General features: G+C 35.7%; 1 protein-coding gene across 1 annotated transcript in view; it reads left to right on the top strand.

Annotated features, from left to right (window-relative positions):
• Positions 1–14,035: 14,035 nt before the first annotated feature.
• LOC307053815 (chromatin assembly factor 1 subunit B-like) overlaps positions 14,036–27,727 on the top strand; it is a gene marked incomplete at both ends in the record, with an annotated part of 80,109 nt that continues 66,417 nt past the window's right edge. The window contains 2 exon segments of the mRNA XM_079705281.1: positions 14,036–14,042; positions 16,976–17,100. Of these exon segments, the coding sequence (XP_079561407.1) occupies positions 14,036–14,042; positions 16,976–17,100 (132 nt within the window).

Raw genomic sequence — 27,727 nt, forward strand, 5'->3', positions numbered from 1 at the left:
TTTTAAGAAATGCACTTTTGTAGATTCTCTCTATTTAAGAGCAATTTAATTAAAACTTAACTTGTACTGAAGGTGAAACACATGTAACAGAGACTTTTGCATGAAAACAAAGTAAAAGTGTTTAATGAAGATCTGAAAAGTTTAGGAGAGGAGCATGTAAAACACTATGTAAATCGCCCTTTATATTTTTCACAGATGAAATACATAATAAAGGGGACAGACATATGCTAAATAAAGCAACAGTTCTAGAACTTTTATTTTCTTTCCTATACATTGTGCTCTTTGTTGAAAAACTAAGTGATAGATGGTTTATTTTTTTATATCCTTAGGTTGTATGAGATGTACCATTTTCAAAAACTGTTCTGACATTTTAGTCTGAATTGAGCTTGGATTCTTCCAAGTTCTATTACCATATAGATTAAGTTTCAATCCAAGTTTTAAGCTTTCAGTTATGCTTTTTCAATAAGTATTCCAAAGAAAAGTTACAGTCAGGTCAATTTCTTAAAATGTGCTAGAAAAAAAAGCCAAAATAATCATGAACTTTCCCCCCATAATCATTATGTTTATTCATACATATGTCCAAATAATATTTTATGTAATTCACAGTCAACTGTAGACATGTTCAATATTTTCTTTGTGCAATTCCTTCTGTAGCAAGTAAACTGCCAATTCAATACAATTTAAAAGATATATAAATCCTAAAATATGGAACAAATTAAATTTTGAATAAATTTTCTTATTCCTTGGTGAGAAGGGCTGTGAAAAATATATATTGAAATTTGGAACAAAAGTAAGAATTTTACTAAATAGCTCCTTCATGTTCTTAAACTCCTGTTTCTACATGTGTCATCAAAATCACCATCTAGCCCTCAAGGGGTGTCATATTTTATTGAAGTGAAGATACTCTCTGCAAGGCTCCTACACCACACACACACACTCACACAAACACACAAAAACACTCACACACACCCTACATAAAGTTTTCCTAACAATCATTTCTCTACTGTCTTTTTGAAATTATGGGAGTAATTATATTTCTACTCCCTGATTTTGACCATATTTCAATGATCAAACATTGTAGAAACAGGATTGAAACACATCCATGCTTTAATCAACATCATTCTCCCTGCTGGAGCTATCATTTGCATCAAGGTCAAACATATGAACTCAGATTGAAAATCATTCAAAAATCTAGAATAACTGTGGCAAGGCATTTAACCAAGATTCTACACGATCAGCCAAAAACAACTTGTGTCCTTCGCTCTTTTTGCTGATTTTACTCACACACTCCTAGGTTTAAATTGGATTAGTTTTTTGGAGATAAGTGTCTGTACCTTATGTACAGAAACTTAAGTGTCTGATGACTTCCTAAAGCCCTGGTGAGCACATGACTCAGTGAATTGGGAGGAGTCCTCTATGTTAGAAAACCTATGCTTTCATGTCAATGGAAGCTCTTGCTATGACCTTAAACCTTCTGTTTGATCTGCTGTGGAGCCCTAGCTGAATCCTTGTCTCAGCCATGAGGCATACTGAATAAAAATTATTGAAATGCCATGCTTGTGGAACAGTGTGTAGATCTTTGAGCTACTGGCTGAACCAACCTTAAATTTAATGTCTCTGCTTCCTGATTTTTGAAAAAAAAAAACTATCAGAGATTAAACTATTTATATTGTCCTTGAATATATACTTTAGGAATTAGCCTGACTCAATCCAGTCATTTTGGAAATGTTTTTATCAGTAGATAGAACATGAGTTTTGACATTAGCCAGGCATAAGTATGAGCTTCATCACTCACCGGCTCTCTGACAATGGGTAAATCATGTAATTTCTTAAAGCTTTAGTTTCTTCATTACAAAATGGAAATAATAAAACTACCTAGGAGTTTGTGAGATGCAGTTAAATAGGACAAAGTTTGTAATTACCTAATGTAGCAAATTGCACACATTAGGCACAAAATTAATATCAGCTTTCCTGTTTTATAAGTGTAAGGAAAGAGAAGTCTGGATCTGAGAGTAGGCTGATTTGAAGTGATAAAATAAACAATATCAGAGAGGTAAAAATAAAAACTATATAAAACTAGTATATTTTTCAACTGTTCTATGTAATTGCATTCCCTTTCCTTCTTTGACCCACTTTCTACTTGTTTGTCTCACTCCTCTGGAGGATTGTATGCATGTCTATTCAGCTTAACCATCCCACAGACACAGATGCATACTCTGGCTTTCATGCCTAAAAATATTTTAAAACAAATATATGCAGTTTAGATCAAAATATATACATAATTGTTTATAGATATTTTGAGAAATATATATTCTCAAATATCTATAAGAATATCTCTGAACAATGTACCTTTACACTCAGTAGCAATGGCAAAAATGTGATAAATCAAGAAAATTAGGAACCACCATCACATTCCTGACTTATCAAAAATCACATACACTCATGCTTCTGATGTGCTGACATAAACACATCACCACAATGTTTCAAAGACGAAGGTGTGTGGTATGGCAGTCTTAGTGAAAAACTTAAATGATTATCAGTGCACTTGTTAAGAAACCCTATTAGGGCCATTTCAATATAGCTACTATTTTACTTATTATTTTGGAAATATTTATTTACTTATTTGGTTGCTCTGGGTCTTAGTTGCAGCATGTAGGATCTTTGCTGCAGCATGAATGACATAGTTCCCTGACCAGGGATGGAACACAGGCCCCCTGGGAGCATGGGGTCTTAAAAATTGGACCATCAGGGAAGCCCCTATTTTACTTATTGATAAATAAAAACTAATATTCATTTTTTCTTGGAAAAATTTGACTCAAGAATATTGTTAGATTTATCTAGCTTTTATTATAGACATTGGCATGCACCATTCACCTTCTTGGAAATTTTTGCTCAGAATAAGGTGAAAATCACTGTATTAAAAGAAAGTTTGTTGACACCTTCAAGATGGCGGAGGAGTAAGACATGGAGGTCACCTTCTGCCACACAAATACATCAGAAATATATCTACATGTGGAACAACTCCTACAGAACACCTCCTGAACACTGGCAGAAGACCTCAGACCTCCCAAAAGACAAGAAACTCTCCATGTACCTGGGTAGGGCAAAACAAAAAAGAAAAAACAGAGACAAAAGAATAGGGATGGGACCTGCACCTCTGGAAGAGAGCCGTGAAGGAGGAAAAGTTTCCACACACTAGAAGCCCCTTTGTGGGCGGAGACTGTGGGTGGCAGAGGGGAGAAGCTTCGGAGCCACGGAGGAGAGCGCAGCAACAGGGGTGCGGAGGGCAAAGCGGAGAGATTCCTGCACAGAGGATCGGTGCCGACCAGCACTCACCAGCCCGAGAGGCTTGTCTGCTCACCCGCCGGGGTGGGCGGGAGCTGAGAGCTGAGGCTCGGGCTTCGGTCAGATCCCAGGGAGAAGACTGGGGTTGGCAGGGTGAACACAGCCTGAAGGGGGCTAGTGCACCACAGCTAGCCGGGAGGGAGTCCGGGAAAAAGTCTGGAACTGTCTAGGAGGCAAGAGACCATTGTTTGGGGTGCACAAGGAGAGGGGATTCAGAGCACCACCTAAACGAGCTCCAGCGATGGGTGCAAGCCACGGCTATCACAGCAGACCCCAGAGATGGGCATGAAACGCTAACACTGCTGCTGCAACCACCAAGAAGCCTGTGTGCGAGCACAGGTTACTAGCCACACCTCCCATTCCAGGACCCTGTGCAGCCCGCCACTGCCAGGATCCTGTGATCCAGGGACAAGTTCCACGGGAGAACACACGGTGCACTTCAGGCTGGTGCAATGTCATGTCGCGCTCTGCCGCCGCAGGCTCACCCCGCATTCCATACCCCTCACTCCCCAATGGCCTGAGTGAGCCAGAGACCCCTAATCAGCTGCTACTTTAACCCTGTCCTGTCTGAGCAAAGAAAAGTCGCCCTCAGGAGACCTAAATGCAGAGGCGGGGCCAAATCCAAAGCTGAACCCCAAGAGCTGTGCGAACAAAGAAGAGAAAGGGAAATCTCTCCCAGCAGCCTCAGAAGCAGTGGATTAAATCTCCACAATCAACTTGATGTACCCTGCATCTGTGGAATACCTGAACAGACAAGGAATCATCCCAAAATTGAGGCAGTGGAGTTTGGGAGCAAATGTTGACTTGGGGTTTGCTTTCTGAATCTAACTTGTTTCTGGTCTTATGTTTATCTTAGTTTAGTATTTAGAGTTTATTATCATTGGTAGATTTCTTTATTGATTCTGTTGCTCTCTTCCTTTTTTATATATATATACATATATATTTTTTCCCCTTTTTCCCTTTTTGTAAGTGTGTACGTGTTTGCTTCTTTGTATCACTCTGTCTGTACAGCTTTGCTTTTACCATTTGTCCTACAGTTCTGTTTGTAAGGCTTTTTTTTTTGCATATAGTTTTTCGCACGTGTTATTATTGGTGGATTTGTTTTTTGGTTTGGTTGCTCTCTTCTTTCTTTCATTTTTTAAATTACTTTTCAATTTTTTAATTTTTATTTTAATAACTATATTTTATTTTATTTTTTCTTTCTTTCTTTCTTTTTTTCTCCCTTTTATTCTGAACCATAAGGCTGACTGGGTCTTCATGCTCCAGCCAGGTTTCAGGCCTGTGCTTCTGAATTGGGAGAGCTGAGTTCAGGACATTGGTCCACCAGAGACCTCCCAGCTCCATGTAACATCAAAAGGCGAAAGCTCTCCCAGAGATCTCCATCACAAAGCTACGACCCAGCTCCACTCATCTACCAGCAAGCTACAGTGCTAGACACCCTATGCCAAACAACTAGCAAGACAGGTACACAACCCCACCCATTAGCTGAGAGGATGCCTAAAATCATAACAACATCACAGACTCCTCAAAACACACCACCACATGTGGTCCTGCCCACCAGAAAGACAAGATCCAGCCTCACCCACAAGAACACAGACAACAGTACCCTCCATCAGGAAGCCTACACAACCCACTGAACCAACCTTAGCCACTGGAGACAGACACCAAAAGCAACGGGGACTACGAACATGCAGCCTGAAAAAAGGAGACCCAAAACACAGTAAGTTAACAAAGAAACACACAGCAGATGAAGGAGCAAAGTAAAAACACACCAGACCAAACAAATGAAGAAGAAATAAGCAATCTACCTGAAAAATAATTCAGAGTAATGGTAATAAAGATGATCCAAAATCTTGGAAATATAATGCAGAAAATACAAGAAACGTTTAACAAGGACCTAGAAAAACTAAAGAACAAACAAATAATGATGAAATACACAATAACTGAAATTAAAAATTCTCTAGAAGGAATCAGTAGCAGAATAACTGAGGTAGAAGAACAGATAAGTGACCTGGAAGATAAAATCGTGAAAATAACTACTGCAGACAAGAACAAAGAAATAAAGAATGAAAAGAATTGAGGACAGTCTTAGAGACTTATGGGACAATATTAAACACACGAACATTCTAATTATAGGGGTCCCAGAAAAACAAGAGAAAAAATAAAGGGACTGAGAAAATATTTGAAGAGATTATAGTTGAAAACTTCTCTAATATGGGTAAAGAAATAGTCAATCAAGTCCAGGAAGCACAGAGAGGCCCATACAGGATAAATCCAAGGAGAAACATGACAAGACACATAGTAATCAAGCTATCAAAAATTAAATACAAAGAAAAAATATTAAAAGCAGCAAGGGAAAAACAACAAATAACACACAAGGGAATCCACATAAGGTTAACGGCTGATCTTTCAGCAGAAATTCTGCAAGCCAGAAGGGTGTGGCAGGACATATTTAAAGTGATAAAAGGGGAAAACCTACAACCAAGATTAATCTACCCATCAAGGATCTCATTCAGATTTGACAGATAATTTAAAACATTTACAGACAAACAAATCTAAGAGAATTCAGCACCACCAAACCAGCTTTACAACAAATGCTAAAGGAATTCTCTAGGCAGGAAACACAAGAGAAGGAAAAGACCTACAATAACAAAAACAAAGCAATTAAGAAAATGGTAATAGGAATATGCATACTGATAATGACATTAAAACTAAATGGATTAAATTCTCCAATCAAAAGACACAGACTGGCTGAAAGGATACAAAAACAAGACACATGTATATGCTGCCTACAAGAGAAAATTTCAGACCAAGGACACATACAGATTGAAAGTGAGGGGATGGAAAAATATATTCCATGCCAATGGATATCAAAAGAAAGCTGGAATAGCAATTCTCATATCACACAAAATAGACATAAAATAAATAGTATTACAAGAGACAAAGAAGGACACTACATAATGATCAAGCAATCGATCCAAGAAGACGATATAACAATTGTAAATATTTATGCAGCCAACATAGGAGCGCCTCAATACATAGGCAAATATTAACAGCCATAAAAGGGGAAATTGACAGTAACACAATCATAATAGGGGGTTTTAACATCCCAGTTTAACCAATGGACAGATCATCCAAACTGAAAATAAATAAGGAAACACAAGCTTTAAATGATACATTAAACAAGATGGAATTAATTGATATTTATAGGACATTCCATCCAAAAACAACAGAATACACATTCTTCTCAAGTGCTCATAGAATATTCTCCAGGACAGATCATATCTTGGGTCACAAATCAAGCCTTGGTAAAATTAAGAAAATTGAAGTTGTATCAAGTATCTTTTCTGACCACAATGCTATGAGTCTAGATATCAACTACAGGAAAAAATCTGTAAAAACTACAAACACATGGAGGCTAAACAATACAGTACTTAATAACCAAGAGATCACTGAAGAAATCAAAGAGGAAATCACAACATACCTAGAAACAAATGATAATGAAAACATGATGACCCAAACCTATGGGGTGCAACTAAAACAGTTCTAAGATTGAAGTTTATAGCAAAAAAATCCTACTTCAAGAAACAAGAAACCTCTCAAATAAACAACCTAACCTTACAACTAAAGCAATTAGAGAAAGAAGAAAAAAAACCCCAGAAGTTATCACAAGGAAAGAAATCATAAAGATAAGAACAAAAATAAATGAAAAAAAAATGAAGGAAACAATAGCAAGGATCAATAAAACTAAAAGCTGGTTCTTTGAGAAAATAAAAAAAAAAAAGATAAACCATTAGCTAGACTCATCATGAAAAGGAGAAGACTCAAATCAATAGAAATAGAAATGAAAAAGTAGAAGTAACAACTGACACTGCAGAAATACAAAGGATCATGAGAGATTACTACAAGCAACTGATGCCAATAAAGTGGACAACCTGGAAGAAATGGACAAATTATTTGAAAAGCACAACCTTCTGAGACTGAACCAGGAAGAAATAGAAAATATAAATAGATCAATAAGCACTGAAATTGAAACTGTAATTAAATATTTTCCAACAAAGAAAAGAGCACTACCAGATAGCTTCACAGGTGAATTCTTTCAAATATTTAGAGAAGAGCTAACACCTATCTTTCTCAAACTCTTCTGAAATATAGGAGAGAGAAGAACACTCCCAAACTCATTCATTGAGACCACCATCACCCTGATACCAAAACCAGAAAAAGATATCACAAAGAAAGAAAACTACAGGCTAATATCACTGATGAACATAGATGCAAAAATCCTTAACCAAATACTAGTAAACAAATCTAACAGCACATTAAAAGGATCATACACCATGATCAAGTGGGGTTTATCATAGGAATGCAATGATTATTTAATATATGCAAATCAATGTGATAAAACATATTAACAAATTGAAGGAGAAAAAGCATATGATAATCTCAATAGATGCAGGTGAAGCTTTCGACAGAATTCAACATCAATTTTTGATAAACACCCTCCAGTAAGTAGGCATAGAGAGAAGTTAACTCAAGATAATACAAGCCATATATGACAAACACACAACCAACGTCATTCTCAATGGTGAAAAACTGAAACCATTCTCTCTAAGATCAGGAACAAGACAAGGTTGTTCTATCTCACCACTATTATTCAACATAGTTTTGGAAGTCTTAGCCACAACAATCAGAGAAGAAAAAGAAATAAAAGGAATCCAAATCAGAAATGAAGGAGTAAATCTGTCACTGTTTGCAGATGACATGATACTATGCATAGAGAATCTTACCAGAAAACTACTAGAGCTAATCATTGAAATTGGTAACATAGCAGGATACAAAATTAATGCACAGAAATCACTTGCATTCCTAAACACTAATGATGAAAAATCTGAAAGACAAATGAAAGAAACACTCCCATTTACCACTGCAACCAGAAGAATAAAATTCCTTGGAATAAACCTACCTAAGGAGACAAAAGATCTGTATGCAGAAAACTATAACACATGGATGAAAGAGATTAAAGATGATACAAACAGATAGAGAGATATACCATGTTCTTGGATAGGAAGAATAAACATTGTGAAAATGACTTTACTACCCAAAGCAATCTACAGATTCAGTGCAATCATTATCAAACTACCAATGGCATTATTCACAGAACTGGACCAAAAAAATTCACAACTTATATGGAAACACAAAAGACCCCAAATAGCCAAAAGAATGGTGAGAAAGAAAAATGGAGCTAGAAGAATCAGGCTCCTGGACTTCAGAGTATACTACAAAGCTACAGTAATCAAGACAGTATGGTACTGGCACAAAAACAGAAATATACATCAATGGAACAGGATAGAAAGCCCAGAGATAAACTTACACACATATGGTCACCTTATCTTTGATAAAGGAGGCAAGAGTATAAAATGGAGAAAAGATAGCCTCTTCAATAAGTGGTGCTGGGAAAACTGGACAGCTATATGTTAAAGAATAAAATTGGAACACTCCCTAACACCATACACAAATATAAACTCAAAATGGATTAAAGACATAAATCTAAGGTCATATACTATAAAATTCTTAGAGGAAACACTCTATGACATAAACCACAGCAAGATCCTTTTTGACCCACCTCCTAGAGAAATGGAAATCAAAACAAATATAAACAAATGAGACCTAATGAAACTTAAAAGCTTTTACACAGCAAAAGAAAACATAAATAAGATGAAAAAACAACCCTCAGAATGGGAAAAATTATTTTCAAATGAAGCAACGGACAAAGGATTAATCTCCAAAATTTACAAACATCTCATACAGTTCAATATCAGAAAAACAAACAACCCAATCCAAAAATGGGAAGAAGACCTAAATAGACATTTCTCCAAAAAAGATATACAGATTGCCAACAAACACATGAAATGATATTCAACATCATTAATCATTAGAGAAATGCAAAACAAAATTACAATGAGGTATCACCTCACTCCAGTCGGAATGGTCATCATCAAAAAATCTACAAAAAATAATTGCTGGAGAGGGTGAGGAGAAAAGGCAACCCTCTTGCGCTGTTGGTGGGAATGTAAATTGATACAGTCACTATGGAGAACAGTATGGAGGTTCCTTAAAAAACTAAAATAGAACTACCATAAGTAAGCAATCCCACTACTGGGCATATACCCTGAGAAAACCGTAATTCGAAAAGAGTCATGTACCACAATGTCCATTGCAGCTCTTTTTACAATAGCCAGGACATGGAAGCAACCTAAGTGCCCATTGACAGATGAATGGATAAAGAAGATGTGGCACATATATACAATGGAATATTACTCAGCCATTAAAAAAACAAAATTGACTTATTTGTAGTGAGGTGGATGGTCCTAGAGTCTGTCATACAGAGTGAAGTAAGTCAGAAAGAGAAAAACAAATATCGTATGCTAATGCATATATATGGAATCTAAAAAAAAAAAAAGTAGTTTTAAAGAACCTAGAGGCAGGACAGGAATAATGATGCAGATGTAGAGAGTGGACTTAAGGACATGAGGAGGGGGAAGGTTAAGCTGGGACGAAGTGAGAGAGTGACATGGACATATATACACTGCCAAATGTAAAATAGATAGCTAGTGGGAAGCAGCCCCATAGTACAGGGAGATCAGCTTGGTGCTTTGTAACCACCTAGAGGGGTGATATAGGGAGGGTGGGAGGCAGGGAGATTCAAGAGGGAGGAGATATGGGGCATATGTATATGTATAGCTAATTCACTTTGTTATACAACAGAAACTCACACACCAATGTAAAACAATTATGCTCTAATAAACATGTTAAAAATAATAATAAAAAGCTTTTGTATGGCAAAGGAAACATATTCAATAGAATTAAAGGACAACCTCAAAGAATTAGAGAAAATATTTGCAAACAAAAAACAAAAAATAAGAAAGTTTGTTGAAATAGCATATTTGAGTATCTATTTTCCCCATCTCATGTTTATAATGTTCCCTGTATAAAGACTTCTGACCACTCTTCATCTCTAGACTTTGAGGACTTCAGTTAGAACTGTGTATGTAACTGTTCAGCTCTATTACCTGTATAAATACTTTTGTGACACCACAAAACTATTCTATGTACCAATTATAACTGTAATGCTTTTTGGTCTCACTCCTTAGATTTCTGCTCTTTTCTTTGACTTTAATTTTATTTGGAAAAGTATTGAATATCAGCCTTCAAATGGTCATATTAAAATGCTTCATTCTAATCATGGGAAAAAGATCAGACGAATCCCAGCTGAGGGACATCCTATGAAATACTGAACCAGTACTCTTCAAAATGATGAAGGTCGTTAAAGAAAGGAAATTCTGAGAAACTGTCACAGTCAAGGTAACATGTCTACTTAATATAATGCGGTATCCTGGATGGGAACCTGGAACAGAAAAAAGAAGATTACATAAAAAATGGAATAAAGGTATGGATTTTAGTTGATAATAATGTATCAACATCATTTGATTATAACAAATATACTATACTAGTATAATATGTTAGTAATAGAGGAAACTAGATCAGAAACTAATCTGAAAATAGTGTTCAGATTCAAAACAAGTGGTTATTCATCATTCAGCATGGAAAATTTCCTTGCCCTTGAAATTTACTCTCTTGTGTAGATAATATGCATACGTAAGAAATATTTAAAAGAACAACCCAAGGGCAATGTACAATTAAGGGATAAAATGAGGAAATGAGAAAAAAAATCTTAGCATTGAGAGGTAAATGTGCTAAAAAGTGAGAATTCTTAGAAAATACTTTAGGGATGTAGAGCAGCACTGTTCAATAGAACTTTCTGTGATAATGGAAATAATTCTGGGTGTAGCCACAATAATAATACGTAGCCACAAAACATAGGTGGCTTCCAAGCACTTAAAACATGGCTAGTGTGATTGAAGAACTAAATGTTTTATTTTACTCAATTTAAATTAGTTAGTGCAGGTTAGCGTATGAACTGAACACAAAAGTCTTTTCAGTGCAAAGATGCAATATAGTTAAGTGAAAACTACTACATATGTGGAACAGTAAGTAGATCTTTGAGTTACTGGGTCAACCAATGCTAAACCCTGGCTCACATCTGTACTTCTGATTTGAGCCAACTCATTTTCTATGTAGCCCAGATTTAACTGGCATTTCTACTATATGTAGCAAAAGTACCAAAACTTATCTATGAGGATTAAATGAGAAAGTAATATGTGAAGTACTAGTCGTTACCTAGTAGATCCTAGATGCTCAGCAAATGACACTCCTTCCCTTGCTCTCCTCTTTAATCAAGTCACCTTCCTTGTATCCCTTGCATTTGTGCTTCCATGATTTTGCTCCCAACATGTTCCCTTCTCACCCACATCACCTATTTGAATCCTTCTCACCCTTTCAGTCCCAGCTCAACTGGAGTCTTCTACAAAGCTAATCAGCTCATGAGGAAGTCTCATCTTAGCCTCTACATCTCTTGCATCCAATATGTCTCATCTGAGTCAATACCTGTTCTGTATTCCCTGCCAACAAAGTCCTTTCGAGCAGAAGCTAGAGGGTCAGTTGGAGTCCCTGGATGTTCTGAATTGGAGTTGAAAGTGAAGTTCCTTTTACTTTCTCTTCTTGGACTTGGAAGGAGGGACTCCTAGGGCTTCTGCTGGTTATGAGAGAATGAGACTTCCCTGTAGATGAAAAAAGATGAAGGAAGGAGCGCCAAAAGCAGGGGTGAGAGCATGCAAGACCCAGGTTCTAAACATTGCAGATTTTTCCCACATATGCCCTTGTCCTTTCAGCTGTTCTTTTAATCCCCTCAACTGCCCCTACTTATTCAATAAACCCTCTTTTATCTTAAATTATTTAACATTAGATTTCTGTCCAGCTACTCAATTTGTGTGTTTCTCTTCATGCCAAAATATTTAGAAAAATGTGTTTATTTTTACTTTCTCTACTTCCTTACCTTACCTTCCTTTTAATCTTCTACCCACTGAAATCAGGTTTTTATCTTCACCCTACTTCTGAAGTCACTTATATAAAATTTAGGTATAATATCTATCTTCAAAATCCAATGTTAAATTCTCAGTCCTTCTCTTAACCTCTTAGCAATATTTGAAACATGTTTTTCACTTGGCTTTCAGGATGTTATACACATCTGGCTTCCTCCTTACACACTTGCTGCTCCCTTCCAGCTCTTTGCACACTCTTTTTTTTCCTTACAAACTTCAAGTGTTGAAGTGCTTCAGAGTTTGGTCCTTGCCATCTTCCCTTCTGCATCTTCATTCATGACCTAATGACTTAGTCCAGTACAACCTCAACTAAGTGCAGATGACTCCCAAATTTATGTCTCAGCTCTCATCTGTAGTCCTTCTTTTGACCCCTAGACTCACATCAGACTACTGGATAGCTCCACCTTGATGCCAAATAATCTCTCATATTTAACACGTTCAACACCAACCCTCTGCATCTCTGCCTCCAAACCTACCAAGCAAATGGCACAACTGTACCACCACTCACCAACTGTTCAAGTAAAAACCTGGATATCATCTTAGACTTTTCTTTTTCCACCACTCTCACATCTAATATATCATCAAGCCCCATTAGTACTATCTTCAAGAATATACCCTACAGCTGGCCTTCCCATCCCCTCTATCACCAACACTTTTCAAGCCTCCAACCTTCATTTCTTAGCCAATTGCTATAGTGTAGTCTCCTGGCAAATTTTCCTACTATCCTCAGACTCCACCACCCTTAATTCTTCACACAGCAGACACTGGTAGAAGAATCTCTTTAAAGAATATGGGTTATCATTCCCTTGTTCAAAACCCTTCAGTTAATTCTTATCAAACTTAGATTTAAATGTTCTAGTTTTTCCTACTCTCTGTAAAATCAGATTCTATATTCTTCTCTGACTCTGTCCTGCCACTGGAGTCCGTCTCATTGTTCCCTCGGGGATGTTAATCTGCCTTTTCTCTGCTTGAAACATTTTCCAGCAGACTATCACACAGTTTCCTCTTTCACATCACTCAGGCATTTGCTCCAAAATCTCCTTCACAGAGAAACCTCCCCTGACCATTGTATCTAAAATACAGCACCTACATTCCTCATTATCTCTTCCTCTAAGCTGTTTTATTTCCCTCCATAGTTCCGGTGATTACCGGAAATTATAGTGCATATTTGCTCATGTATGAATTTACTACAGTCTCCTCTAAGAGAATGAAAGCTGCATAAGGATACGAAACTTATGTGGCTCATAACTTTTCCTCATTTCTAAGGACAGTGTCTAACACCTAGTAGATGATGATGATGATAAATATTTGCTGAATAAATGGTTAAATTCTGATGTTAAGCAGACTTAAGAATAAAAAAGTGCTAGTTTGTGATCCATCAAATGACGACTGGAGGTTTCCTTCATGCAAACAAATTTGTCTGGTGATTTTACAACATTGGTAGTTTAGATGGTTGACTCAATTCTTAAAGGCTGGGGTCAAGGTTATTTCATATTGGCATAGCTATCGTCTCATTCATGGTCTGGTTCTCAGTAGGTGCTCAGTGAATTTTGATAATTGAAAGAAAGCAAGCAAAAGCTCAAATTAATTGACTGATCTTAGGCTTAAACAACTGACTAGATATAATTCTACATTTTATGTTGTTATTGTTAGTGTCTGGAGAAATGGTGTCCCAGAAGAGAAGAGCATGCATGACGGGTAAGAGTCTTTAATACTAAGGGTAGAATGGAAGTTAGTGGGATGTGACAGAAAGAGAGAGAAACCTTCTTTCCCCCATATGAGTTTAAGCCAAATGAGAGAGTAATGAAGATGGGCAAATGGAACTCTAAAGTTATTTTTATTAAACCAGTTTGCTTATATGAATAGCAACGAGTTTTCAAATAGTCAAACTCAGAATTACCTAGTCTTTCCACTCACACTCAGAGTAAATAAATACAGAATCTCAAATTGCAGCTCTATCCTGACAGAACTTAGGCAAAGTAGCATATCATATGCTCCCTGCAGGCAACTGATTCTATAACCAGTTTTTGCCAAAAGATTTCCCAGTTGGAATTCAGTTCTCTTCTTCAAAGGAAAAGTGAATGAAGGAATGGATAAAGGCTATGGGTTTTATGGTAATGAATGTCACTCCATATGGAAAGACAATGAAAGGGGTACAAAGGTTTCCCTAAGGATAAGCCCCAAATAATGGAAGACAGAATGATATTCTGGCCTATAGAACTTAGAGATAAAAATAGAGGTTCAAGTGATTTTCCTGTAGTGAACCGACTAGGACACAGAAATGTTTTACTATCAGTGAGAGGAAAGGAAGTCAGAGATCCCCTCTGGAATTGTTGATGACTCTGTGATCTGATCACTGTCTTTTGAAAAATTCTATGTACCAATTATCGATGTCACAATACTATAGTGGTAACACCACAAACAACCACAAAACTTCAGGGGTAATCAACAATAATTGTTCATTGTGCACATATCTGTAATTAAGTGGGGGTCAGCTAAGGGGCTCTGCTAACCTTGGCTGTGCTTGTTCAGATACCTGGAGCTCAGCTGCCTGTTTGGCTGACGTAGCCTGGCTTCGGCTGGGGTGACCAGGGAAACTTCGCATTTGTCATGTGCTATTTAAGTCTAGTAGGCTGACTCAGACAATCTTCCGGCAAAGGCAAAGACTTAAGAAAGAGTGTACTGGAACATGTAAGACCTCTTAATGTCTAGGTTCAAAACAGGAACACCTTCACTTCTGAATCATTCCATGGACAAAAGCAAGACACATTGCCAAATTCAGAATAAAGAGGTGGGGAAATATACCCTTTCCCTTTTTCAAAGGGACTGCATGGTCACAAGGTAAAGGGCACAGACATAGGAGGGTGTAGGGTGGGGGGGGAGTATTGGAGCCATGAATACAGTCTACCACAATGTAGGTTTGAAGCAGTGACTGGATTTCTAAAATCTAAATAATGCCAGAAGAAAGATACAAAAATAGCTAGACTACACCTGACGTTTCCTTACCCCTAACATTTATAACATATTCAGTGTACTCTCATCATTATCTCCTGGATAATCACTGATGTATGAGCAGAGCATCAGATATATTGTTTAGAAACAACTTTTTTTAATTATAAAGAATTTGTCACCATATAGCCATTCACTATAAGATGTTGAAACTACTTCTTAGAGCAATGGGAACTCAACATTCCTGATGATGTCTAATGGAGAGGTGATCATACTCAGGGTCAGCTTATTTAGAAGAATATAAACCAAACCCAGTGAGTTAGGAAACTACCTACACATCCAAAAGAGGGGGTTGCCATTGAAACACAGGCTGTACAGGAGTGAGACACATTGTATGGTCTGGTTGGCAGTCCCAGCAGTTCAGTAACTCAGCTGCAGGAAAGATAAGTCGTGTCCAAAGGGTTCAGATTCACATATGTGAAGCCAGGGAACGAGAATATCTATGCCAAAGAGAAACTGAAGAATCTTCAACAGCAAGCATTGGTATCTCGGGTACCCCCAGACCTCAGCTCACATGTTATTAATCCCTTTACCTTCCAGGTGACCTGTTCCCTAAAAAGTCTCAACACAAACTTTTTAGTTAGATTTTACTTAGAGATACAGAAAAAGGGATGCTTGACAAGAATATTAACATAAGAAGATTCAATTTAGATGCTAAAATTAAAAATGCACTCATTGTAGATGAGACAAGAATACAGAAAAGAATGTGAAGAGTTAATAAAAGGAGACCTGGGTAGGGGGTTGGGGGGAGAGAGAAAAGGAAGGAAGGAAGGAGTATGGATTAAAAAGAATGAAGAAGAACAAATAATAGGTAGAAGAGTCATGTTAAACTAGGGCATGAATTTCTTTCTTTACAAATATGAAACGTAGGGTCATACATCAGCCTTCTTATTGCTTGAATTTTTCTTATTCACCATGGTAGAGAGGAAAAATGATGGCAAAATTTTAGGAAAGTGGGTATCAGGGGAACTTAAGCCACCGTTTGGTCTGAGACTGATTCAGAACTTGAGTGTGCATTTTACAAAACCAATACACTATATATATATATATATATATATACATATATATATATATATATATATATATATATATATCTCCATTGGGTCAATAAGTTTAATTCCAGTGAATGTGTTTTATATTAATGAGTGTGTAGAACTATTGTATAATGAAAATGTGTTATGCTCAAGAGTATATATTTTGGATATGCATTGCAGTAAGGTTTATGGCATCAATGGGTTAAATTACAACTTGCTTACTTCGTTTAAATGAAATCCAGCTAAAACTGTCAAAAGTCAGGGCCAAGCCATTTGAATAGATAAGTGATAAAAATAGACAAAAACTGCAGCTTTTCCATTGTATCAGCAATATTTACTCTGAAAACCTATTTGAATAATTTAACCGTTGCTTATGTTGTAAGTAGAAAAAAGCTAGATTTATAATATTTTTTAGGCCAGAGAATGCAATTGAAATTCTTTAATGATATCTGTCTAGTCTGCCCCATCCAATTCACTTTCATCTTAGAAAAAGATTACTTGGATCAAAAGTCATTGGTTTAAGTCCCAAGGTATATTATGAAACACAGAATGATAAACTCAAAAGCCATTATCAAGTTTCTGATAAAGGCTTTTGTGACAGAAATTCTAATTTGGCGGTCAGAGTTATTAATGAATATTGTGGAGATTTAGGATCTCGCTGCTACACTTGGACTGCTGATTCAGTAGAAATACGTTACAACCCAGTTACTCTGGTAAGCTGCCCGCATTCTTTCTCTGTAGCGTTCCTTTGGCTTAGTTCTACCTAGAGAAATTATTCTTGAATGTAGCTCCCCAAGAACGTCAATGCACTTTCTCTTTCATGTATTTTCTTGGAAATGCAGCCTGTTGAAAGAAACAAGTGCCAACTTTTAACTTAAACTTATTTCACATAAAATCTATAAAGCATCCATCACTTTGAAGACTGTTATGAGTTTTATATTTCACTTTAGTAAACCATGTCCTTCCAGTAAGTTTGATACTATTTGCAAATTAATCCTACACCTATAAAATACAAGTAGACGTTGACAGGACCTTAAACAGAATCAATTTTCTCTTCAATAGATGTGTAGATCAATTGTGATGATAGATGTATCCTGACATTTTTTTTTTTTTTTTTTTTTTCGGTACGCGGGCCTCTCGCTGTTGTGGCCTCTCCCTTTGTGGAGCACAGGCTCCGGGGCCGTGGCTCATGGGCCCAGCCTCTCCGCGGCATGTGGGATCTTCCCAGACAGGGGCACGAACCCCTTTCTCCTGCATTGGCAGGCGGACTCTCAACCACTGCATCATCACCAGGGAAGCCCTATCCTGACATTTTTTAAACAGAATTTATTTTACCATTTGGGCAATTCTTGAGAATTCATATGAAAATTTTCCACTTTGTAGATTTTGTAAACTAAATGTTGATTTGGATGAGCATACAGGGAAGCAGAACTTTTCAAGTAGTGGAATGTATGTTTAAGTGAAAAACAATTGGGCATGTAAAGCTGTGATGGATTGTCCAAGAAATTATCAATATCTCATCTTTGCAATATTCCCCAGCCAACATAACTGTATGGTTCTGTGAAAAATGAGACATATATTGGTTTTATCATATTTATTTATTCCACAGGTGATATTGAGTAATTGACATGTGTCAGATATTGTGCTAATCACTAAACTTAAGGTGATAAGTCTTTTTACTCCCAATGTCCTTCACAGAGCCCTATCATGGAGGACGTTTAAAGTGTTTCTTGTTAATATGGTCTCCTTGTCTTCTGTGAAGTTTAGTTGCTCTATGCTTTATATCACAATATTATTATGGAAAATTGAATTTTTGGAAAAAATCTGCTGAAAATCATATAATATGTTATAAAACCAAATAGAAATTTTCTCAGGACTTGAGGTCATTGTGAAATGTTAGTGCCACTGTATTTCTTCATTAGAACAAATTATTGAGAAGTGGCTGAATTGCCATAACTTGAATTTCTTCTCTCTATGATTTCCTGAACTGACATTTTAAATATGAACCTTTTTTTTTTTTTTTCAAGACTGCATCTATTTAGCTAGTCCTATGGTGAGATTTGATAAGTGCTAGAAAATCTATCCTGCTTCCAAATACTTTCATCACAGCACTCAAAATGACTATCATGAAAAGTTCTGTCTTTGAGGTTAAAACCTTCACTCCAAAATTTGTTTTGAGATGTAAGTACCCTAAAAAAGAAGTTTATTTATCTTTTATTTGTCCTTAATACAATTATAACTTGTCAAATAAATATAGAATAGAATATAACAAGCAAACTTTTTTGAATAATCAGTTTATTGAAGAAAAATTTGAATAAAATTATTTCATTCACTTTACTATATAATTTGATGAGATTTTTAAAATGCATGACTGTGTAATAATCACTTATAGAACTTTTCCCTGAAATGTGTCTTTGTATGTGATTCTTTGCATGGGAGCCATTTCCCTGGCTTCTCTTTATTTCTTTTTATCACTGGTTTTCAGTAAATTGATTATAATGTGTCATGGTGTGGTTTCACTTGTATTTATTCAGCTTCAGTGCTGTTTTTGAATGTGACAATTTTTCAAATTTGAAATATTTTTATTATTCTTTCTTCAGATATCCCTTCCCCCTCAGACTACAACTTCCTTTGTATAAGACAGTTTGATATTATCTCACAGCTCCCTGATAAACCAATTCCTGTTTTCATTCTTTTCTTGCTTTGTTCTTTATTTTGGATATTTTCTATTTGTATGCCTTCAAGTCCACTATGTTTTCTTCTGCAATTTCTAATCTGAAATTAATTGCATCTAATGTATTTTTCATTCAGATATTATATTTTTAATATTTAGAAGTTCTAAAGATTTCACTTTTATATCTTCCATTCCTTATGTTTCTTAACATCTTTAAATCTGTTTTTAAGGTTTATATTAGATGCTTAAGGCATTTCTGTCTGATCACACCATCATTTCTGTCAGATCTGGTTCTGCTTCTATTGATTTCTTTCCTACTGGCAATGAGACATATAGTCCTGCTCTTTTACACACTGGTTATTTTTTATTAGGTGCAAGAAATTGTGAATTGTGAGGTTTTGAATGGTGATTCTTTTCTTTGAATAGTTTTGAGCTATTTTCTGGCCTAGAATAAATTTGATACTTTCAAGGTATGCTTTTCAACTTTTCTATTGAAGTTAAAAAAAAGCCTTTATGCTTCTGAAGACTCTACCCAGTGCTGCACATATCATGAAGTTTATTACGCCTGGCTGGTGGGAACACACATTCTTCCAAGCCATAGCTCCAGAGAATTTCCAGCTTACTACTTTCAGTTGGTGTTTTCCTTGGCTTCATGAAATTTTACTTCATGCTTTATAAATTTCTATTCAATCAAAGATTCAAGAAGACACTTTTGCAGACCTCCAAAACTCTGTGTGTGTATGTGTGGGACCACTTTTTTTTATATATTCTGCCCTATGGATTTTAGCCAATTTCCTCTCTCAGCTCTCAGTCATCAATGCAGCTAGATGCTAATCCCTGCTTGAATTTCCCCTGGATTCACTGTAATCTCCTAACCACCCCCCACCCCCAAAGTGTAAATTGGGGAAATGTTAGGGTTCACCTCATTTATTTTCTAACCTCAGAGATCAGAGTTGTGCACTACCTCTTGTTCAATGTGTGAAATTGTTTGTCTTTTGTCCAATTTTATGAATGTATTTAGCAGAAAGGTAATTCCCATAGGAGTTAATCTTTCATGGATAATAGTGGAATTTCAGGTGAGTCTTGATGAAAGTGAAGGAAAAAATTCTCAATGAAGGAACTTGATCCTAAGAGATTAAACTGAGTAGAGAATTGAAACAGAGAATTCTGGGAAACCATAGTATAACAATAAAAGGCACTTCTGGATGAAAGAAACAGAAAAATTTTACTAACTGCCCAGTTTTTCTTATAAGAATATTCTATTTTAGTTATGTCCATCTCCACGGAAAATCCTACGAAGCATTCAGTAAAGCTCTATAAGAAATCATTATCCTCTTTCCAATTTCTGGACTTCTGCAGGGCAGGGAGTCTAGGTTAGATCGTAAGAAAACCTAAGATTGGGTTCTACTCTTTTCTTCCACACTTTTCCTGCTGCTTTTTTTTTTTTTTTTTTTTTTTTGCGGTATGCAGGCCTCTCACTGTTGCGTAGCACAGGGTTCAGACGCGCAGGCTCAGTGGCCATGGCTCATGGGCCAGCCGCTCCGTAGTATGTGGGATCTTCCCGTACCGGAGTACAAACCCATGTCCGCTGTATTGACAGGCGGACTCCCACTGTGCCACCAGAGAAGCCCAACTGCTGTTGCTTTTTTCTGAGCTATGTTTTTCACCCAGTTTGCTGTATCATCTCTTTGTTGTCTTGTTGTCTCTAGTTACTTGCAGTCAAGATGTACAACAGCCTGCCAAGGTATATTACTACTAAGCTTCCTATTACCACACTTAAACCTATTTATTCTCTAAGAATACACTATATTTATATTATACTTTTGCAAATGGCTCTTCTACACATATTTGAAAAAGCAAAATAGATATTATTTTTATAGCTTCAAATACCACCCATATATTGAGAATTCCCAAAGCAATATGTGTATCCAAGATTTCTCTCCTAAATTTCAATTCCATATATCCAACAATTTTCTGGACACTTTCACTTAGACAAATTTAATATGTGCTCAAGTGAATTCATCACCTTTCTTTGCCAGATGTACTGTCGAAGGCAACTGCCTTTGTGGATCAAGACTAGAAAATAAGGACAGGAAGGGCAGGAGATTGATGGATCTCATTACAAACATTTTAATATTTTTTAAAAACTATATGTCGATTACTTTTATAGAATTTTTTTGAAGTTAGAAATAAAAAATGAAAAAAGAAATCTTATCTCCTGTCTTGAAAAGCAAGCACATCTCAAGTGAAATTAGTATCCTGACCCTAAGAGGAAAGAGAAAGTACTCTGTAAAGTGTTGAACCCAAAACACAAGACAGCACAGAGGGAGGGGATATTTTCTCCTGCACTTCATGTCTGCTCTTTCTCCTTCCATAATAGTGTAGCATCAAATAAATCTCCTGGTTGTTTTTTTATTTAAATGATAAACTAAGTTTCACAGTGAGGAGACAAATCTTACTATTTTTTACATAGTCTATTTGTAATAAACTTGGACAAAAAAGAAAATATTCTAGATTCTTCAGTAATAAATCATACAGCATGATTCCTAACGAATGATGGGCAATGATGGAAACATTTCCTAATGTAGGATGAGGTTGATTGTTTTCTCTCCTTTGGCTTATATAATTAAATTTAAAACATCCCTGCAAGGTGAAGGGAATTATACTTTTAATTTTTTAATCTAATGTTGAGCATATTCAATTAAGGCTGTCAACATAGCAGAGCTGATTTGGTACCTGATATTTGGAGACCTGTGATTACAGCCCTCAAAGAAAAATTATGCTCTGGTTTAAGAGGAAGATTTGTATTAGAGACACAAGGGAAAAGTTGAAGATTAAGTTGAGGAACTTAACTGTTCACTCTCAATTTACCTGCTTCCAAAGACCCAAATTAAGCAACTAAGTAATATTTTAAACCACATGTGGTAATTGATTCTGTTTAGTTTAAGTGGAACAATATTTCTACTATCTGATTTATGACTTCACTTCGAGATATTTCTGCTTTTATATTGCTTCAAATAGTCTAAGGAGAATGGATAGATCATCCTGAACCATTTTCTTCCTGTAATTCTAAGTTATAGCAAATGGTACATCTTAGTGGTCAGACCTTATGACTTGATTTAGTGATACTGTGCCTTCTCCTTTAACTAGTTTTTTACAAGCTCACATACTTGTGGTCACTCTACTTCTGCCCCTGAGACTTGACTTCCACATAGCGAAGACTTCTGAACTAGTTATATTTTCTTAAAATTTATTCTTACCAACATATATTCTTTTATCTTTATTCCTCTGAAGCCAATACAAGCAAATCAGTGTAAATGGACCCAAACATTTGCCATCTTCTTTTAAAAGGGCCTGGCCTGTTATGACAAAGGTTTTATGCTGAACTTTGTAGTTTCCATTGGTACATTCTTGTTTTTACAGTGAATTATAATGAAAACCAACCATATGTTTGATATTTATCTATTACATTTGAGAGTCAAGACCAGTTCTTTTGTTTTATTTCAGCCTGCAAATAAATGACAGTAGAAATTCATTTTCAGGATTCTAAAGATTAGAAGAAGCCAAATACTGGATTTTTAAAAATATATATCTTTGACAAATTATCATCTATTTAAAAAATCACCATGACATTGTAATAATTGAAGAATTAATTATAAAAATACAGAACTGAAATGTTTGCTATAGGGAGCTGGAAGGGTAGATGAGGAACAAGATGGGTGTAGAGTGGGGTAGGAGCAAGACTTGCTTTTATGTCATTGTGATTTGTGAACCCTATGATGCAGTACCTGTTTTAAATAAAAAGAACGCCTTGTGGTGGTGGCTTTATCCATCGCCAAAAGGGCTAAAAAGGCATAGTATAAGTGTTCACTCAGTGGCCATATCTGTGTGACTCAGGCAGGGTGTTGTCTATTTTAATGATGATTGAGAGTGTTGTACAAATTGCACAGATTTCATGAAACAAAGATAATTTACTACAGAACAGGAGATTCTCCAGATGCACAGGCTGAGGAAATATTTGAAAAGGAAAGACATAACAAGAGGAAGAAGATGACTCTGATGGATGTTTTCAAAAGAGCTGTCACATCACAGCTCTCCTTTGGTTTCTGCAGATGCTGTTAGAACTAATCCTGATGATGAGTGATTTTACTTCTCATTATCTGCAGATCAACAAATTTCTCTGGTAAGTGAAGTTTCTTTCTTTCTCTCTTTCTTTCTTTCTTTCTTTCTTTCTTTCTTTCTTTCTTTCTTTCTTTCTTTTTTCATTGTCATTGAGCACAATGCCTTTTGCCATTTTTGAGGGAAAAGAAGTAATACTGCAAATTCAGCTCTATAGTAAAAGACTTTCAATGCAATTATTTTTTGCTTTTGGTTTATTAAATATTTAGGATTTATTTTTGCTCCATTTTTAGTTAAAGCCTGGTATTTTAAGATATGTACAATGATAGACATTTAATATATTCTTCAATTGACTTTCATGATAAATTTTTAGATAATAAAAATTTGTTTGGAACAATAATATTCATAAACTTTTAGACTACTTATCATATATCCATATTATGTAAATGTATTAAATGCCACAATATCTTCTCTATTCTTTATTTTTGTGCCCGTCAGAATTTAAGCCATCAAATCATAGAAATATTAAACTAGAGCAGCAATATTAATCCTAAACACTCAGATAAAGTATTGGTTTAATGCAAAGTAGCACCTGCCAAAACATATTAAATTCTAATTTAGATTTATACAGAACATTAGAGAACACCAAGTTGGAAATCACTCATTTTTCAAATAAGGAAATTTAGTTTGATAAAAATCTAGTAATTTTCTCAACATCACAGAACTAACCAGTAGACTGAGCAGCAGAATGAGGTAAATTTAATATTATTTATATAAATTGCTTAATTATTTTGGAACCAATATTTTTTAACATGGTAGACTAGACGTACGTACAATACCTTAGATTGTCCTTACCCTTCATTCACGTTTAAATCATGTCATTTGGTGCCAGACTGGAGTGAACTCTACATTTGTTGAAGTGTTTGCTATTGTTTCTGGCAATGAATTGGAAGGAGGACATGAGTGGGCACGGCCAAACTCTACTTCAGAAATTTCCAAATTATAATGAACAATTTTTCATTCTTTCTCAGAATGTACACAGCATTCATGCGAATTTGTGGACTAACCAGATTCTTTATAAAGAAGGTTTTCAAAATATGTAACTAGAGGTAAGATTGCCAAATAATTCTAAATGAGGCATTAACAGTATTCTTTTAGCTCTAAAAAATCTTTGTGTTTCAGTTTTAATTTTTCATCATGCTAATTAGATGAGATTTTATAAACAACCCTACTATGTTCTATTTCTCATTTAATTGACACATCAGATCTTTATTCATGCTTTCATGAGGCAAAGAATGGCCATTACAGCTATTACAATGACACCTCACTGCTGGGGTCCATGCCACAGGGCCATTAGATGTAAATCAGTTTATGAGTCACAATATGCTTGTGGTAATTAAACTCCTCTTCAACTGTGTCTCATATGTACCTTGTTCTGTGTCAGGAAAAACTTATCAAGAAAAACTTCCACAAAGCAAATGTCATCCACATTATAAGGCTAATCTGACTGGAACATACACATTTTTATCCTGAGGAAATAGCTTTCCACAATATGGATGATTGTCATGATAAAATTCCCATTATTATGGGCCACACCCTCGCACAAATGAGTGTACTACTGGATTTAGAAATATTAATAAATTGATAGATTTAATGTCTCCAAAAAATGTATTCCTACATAGAACTTTACTCAAAGTATGTGTTTGAGTACATAATCCAAGTATAAGTAAACTTATTGTAAGTTTCTCTCAGAATCAAAACTTTCTAATTAATACATTGAACTTATCCCAATGCAGCTAAGAAATTAAAAAAAAATTCCCAATCAAAAATCTAAAATATATATCTCCACTATGTTTGAAGAAAGTGAACAGTGGTATAATTTGATAGTCTTAGAGACAAATTTTTATTGGAATATACAATTTGGGGAATTTTATAACAATAGTTCTTTTTAAAAAACAGATTGCTCAGTTATAACATTGTTCCTTTAAAAAAAGTTACACACACACACACATATACATGCATTCATTTTCAAATAGTTCCACATACCTCCACACAATGAAACCTGTTTTGATATAAAATTATTAAGGGTCTAGCTTCTAAAGAGACTTAGAATTTTTAAATTGCAAAAGTCTGAATCTTGTAGGGTAAATCAGGCTTGGCAGATGGGTGGAAAGAGAAGAACAACACACAAAGCCAAAAGAAATGCCTGGAATGTAATTGACATTTGGACTTTGTGCAAACACGTAGGGTGATGCCTGCAGAGGAGGCTACAGAAGGAGAGAGTATAATAACAAATCAAAATTTGCTGTTTTAAATTTAAAAAGCAATTTTATAACAATGTGAAATAATCATGAATTTAGTTTACAGTTTGGTCAAGAAAGTTCACTGTAAGTGTTCTCAGATATTTCTCTTGCCCTTATCACCTTAAGTAGTCCTTCTCCCAGAATGGGTTGTGTTTGTAAGTCATGACATGCTTCTTCCATGACTTTAGTGGCCTCTAAACTCATGTGAAATTTATATGTTTAAGTCCTGTCCAAAATGAATCACATCTGTTTTTTTAGAAACTGTGGCCAATTTAAAGTATTCAATACAAAATGAGAACTAAAAATGCTTTAGCTGGCTTACTGATGCAGAAGAGAAAGATATGAAAGGATATACAATTTGACATTATGGACATTATTCCATTATTTCTGCAGTTTTAATATAGGAAAAAAATACTAAAACTAAAATTTGAATACATGTCACCAAGTGGCAGAGCTGTTTCAATCATAACTGAAGTGGAGAAAAATATTTTTTCTCTCTTATAGCAAAAATAAAATTCTTCATTCTAACAAGCAAAGTTTTCAGAGACCTGATATTATGGAAGCTGTCCTTAATTGTAAGAAAGCTTATTATACAAATAGGATTGTAATAAATCAGGCAAAGTCAAACAGCCTTGAAAAGCTAGGATATTTACCTGAGTATTTTCATTTTTTTCCCTTCTGTTTATTTCATATAATTCTTTGGAACAGCTTTGTTACTTCCTGCTTCTTGTTCATAGTGTTTCATTACACAGGAGTTGAAGACTGAAGAAAATATTGGATAGGATAGTCTGTGTTAAAGAAATATATGCCAACATATATAAAGGATAAGAAACAATAGACATTTATTTCTTATACCTTTAGTAGTTGAAGTAAGGGGCTATGTTTCAGCTGGCAGTTCTCCTCTTGTGATAGTTCAAGGAGCCACACTCTTTTCATCTCATGACTCTGCCAATCCAGAGGCAGCCCAAACAAAACCTGATGTAATGACAAGGAGGAAGAGGATGATTGTGCTTGGAAATCAGAAAAAATTTCTAGATGGAGGTCTTGGGTTGTGATTTGAGGAGTGGATGGTATTTCAACAGAAAGGGACACAAGGAAATGGCATCCCAGAAATCACTGTGAACCAAGGAAAAAAGAAAAGCATGTTCTGGAAAAGATGAATGTCCTGGGTTGACAGTAATACAGGGTTCATGAAGGAGAATAAAATGAAGGTCAAGTCTAGAAAAAGTTGTAAGTGTCAGATCATGGATGACCTTGATGTTCTGCCAAGCTTTTGGTACTTATACACACACACACACACACACACACACACACTACTGGGAGGAAAATAACTTGATGGTAGTGTGAGGAAAAGAGAGGTGGGAGAGAAACCATTTAGGTCACTACTGTGAAATCCAGGAACTTATTAAGTTCCTGAATAAGGCATTGGCTAAGGCATTGTCTACAGAAAGAGAAATGGGTGAATTTATTTGAGAAAACAATTGAGATTTAGAAATACCAGGTCATAAGAGCCAAATTGTTTTCGGGAATAAATGAAGAGAGAGGAAATTGAGGAAGTGGCTTCTGGTTGATTAACCTGAGGGTATTGGCGCTGCATAAACCATGGTGGAAAACAAAGGCCGTGGGGCTGACTGAGGGAAAGAAGAGGATAGGCGCAGTTTGAGATATTTTAGGCTTGCTGTATGAGCAAGACATGTCTTTTACACTCAGAGAAGCAGATGAGGGTGTAAGTCTGAAACTTAAGAGGGAGCCAGGGTTTGAGACATAGGTCTCCTGGGGACTATTTGGGAAGCGTGAGTAAAATCAGTTAGGAAAGGACTGTCAAATAGGACATCAATGAATTTTAAATCATCTAGGAAAGCAGTTCCACTGAGCGATCATGGCCTTCTCATACCAGCTGTAATTTTTTTAATTTAACTCAGTGAGAGATGAGAAAAAGAAAAAAAAATCAACAGACTTGTTAGAGTGAGGTTTTTAAAATATGCTCTGTTCTAATTTCGGGGACAAGCTTAAAGTAGGGTCTTATTTTCTTTTTTATATATTCATTTTTCTTTTTAAATAATGAAAAGTGGGTCACTATCAATAATTTCACTTAAATATTGAAGAACAATTTGGAGCCTTCATGAATAAATGCTAATGAATCATAATACTGTCACATGTCCATTACTGAAATGATCACAGGCAAGGGGAATAGGATCACCCCTTGGACCATCATTCTCTTCCTGGGGAAAGAGTGGAGTTCAC

This window comes from Hyperoodon ampullatus (assembly GCF_949752795.1).
Source record: "Hyperoodon ampullatus genome assembly, chromosome: 5".
In the NCBI taxonomy this organism is placed as follows: domain Eukaryota; kingdom Metazoa; phylum Chordata; class Mammalia; order Artiodactyla; family Ziphiidae; genus Hyperoodon; species Hyperoodon ampullatus.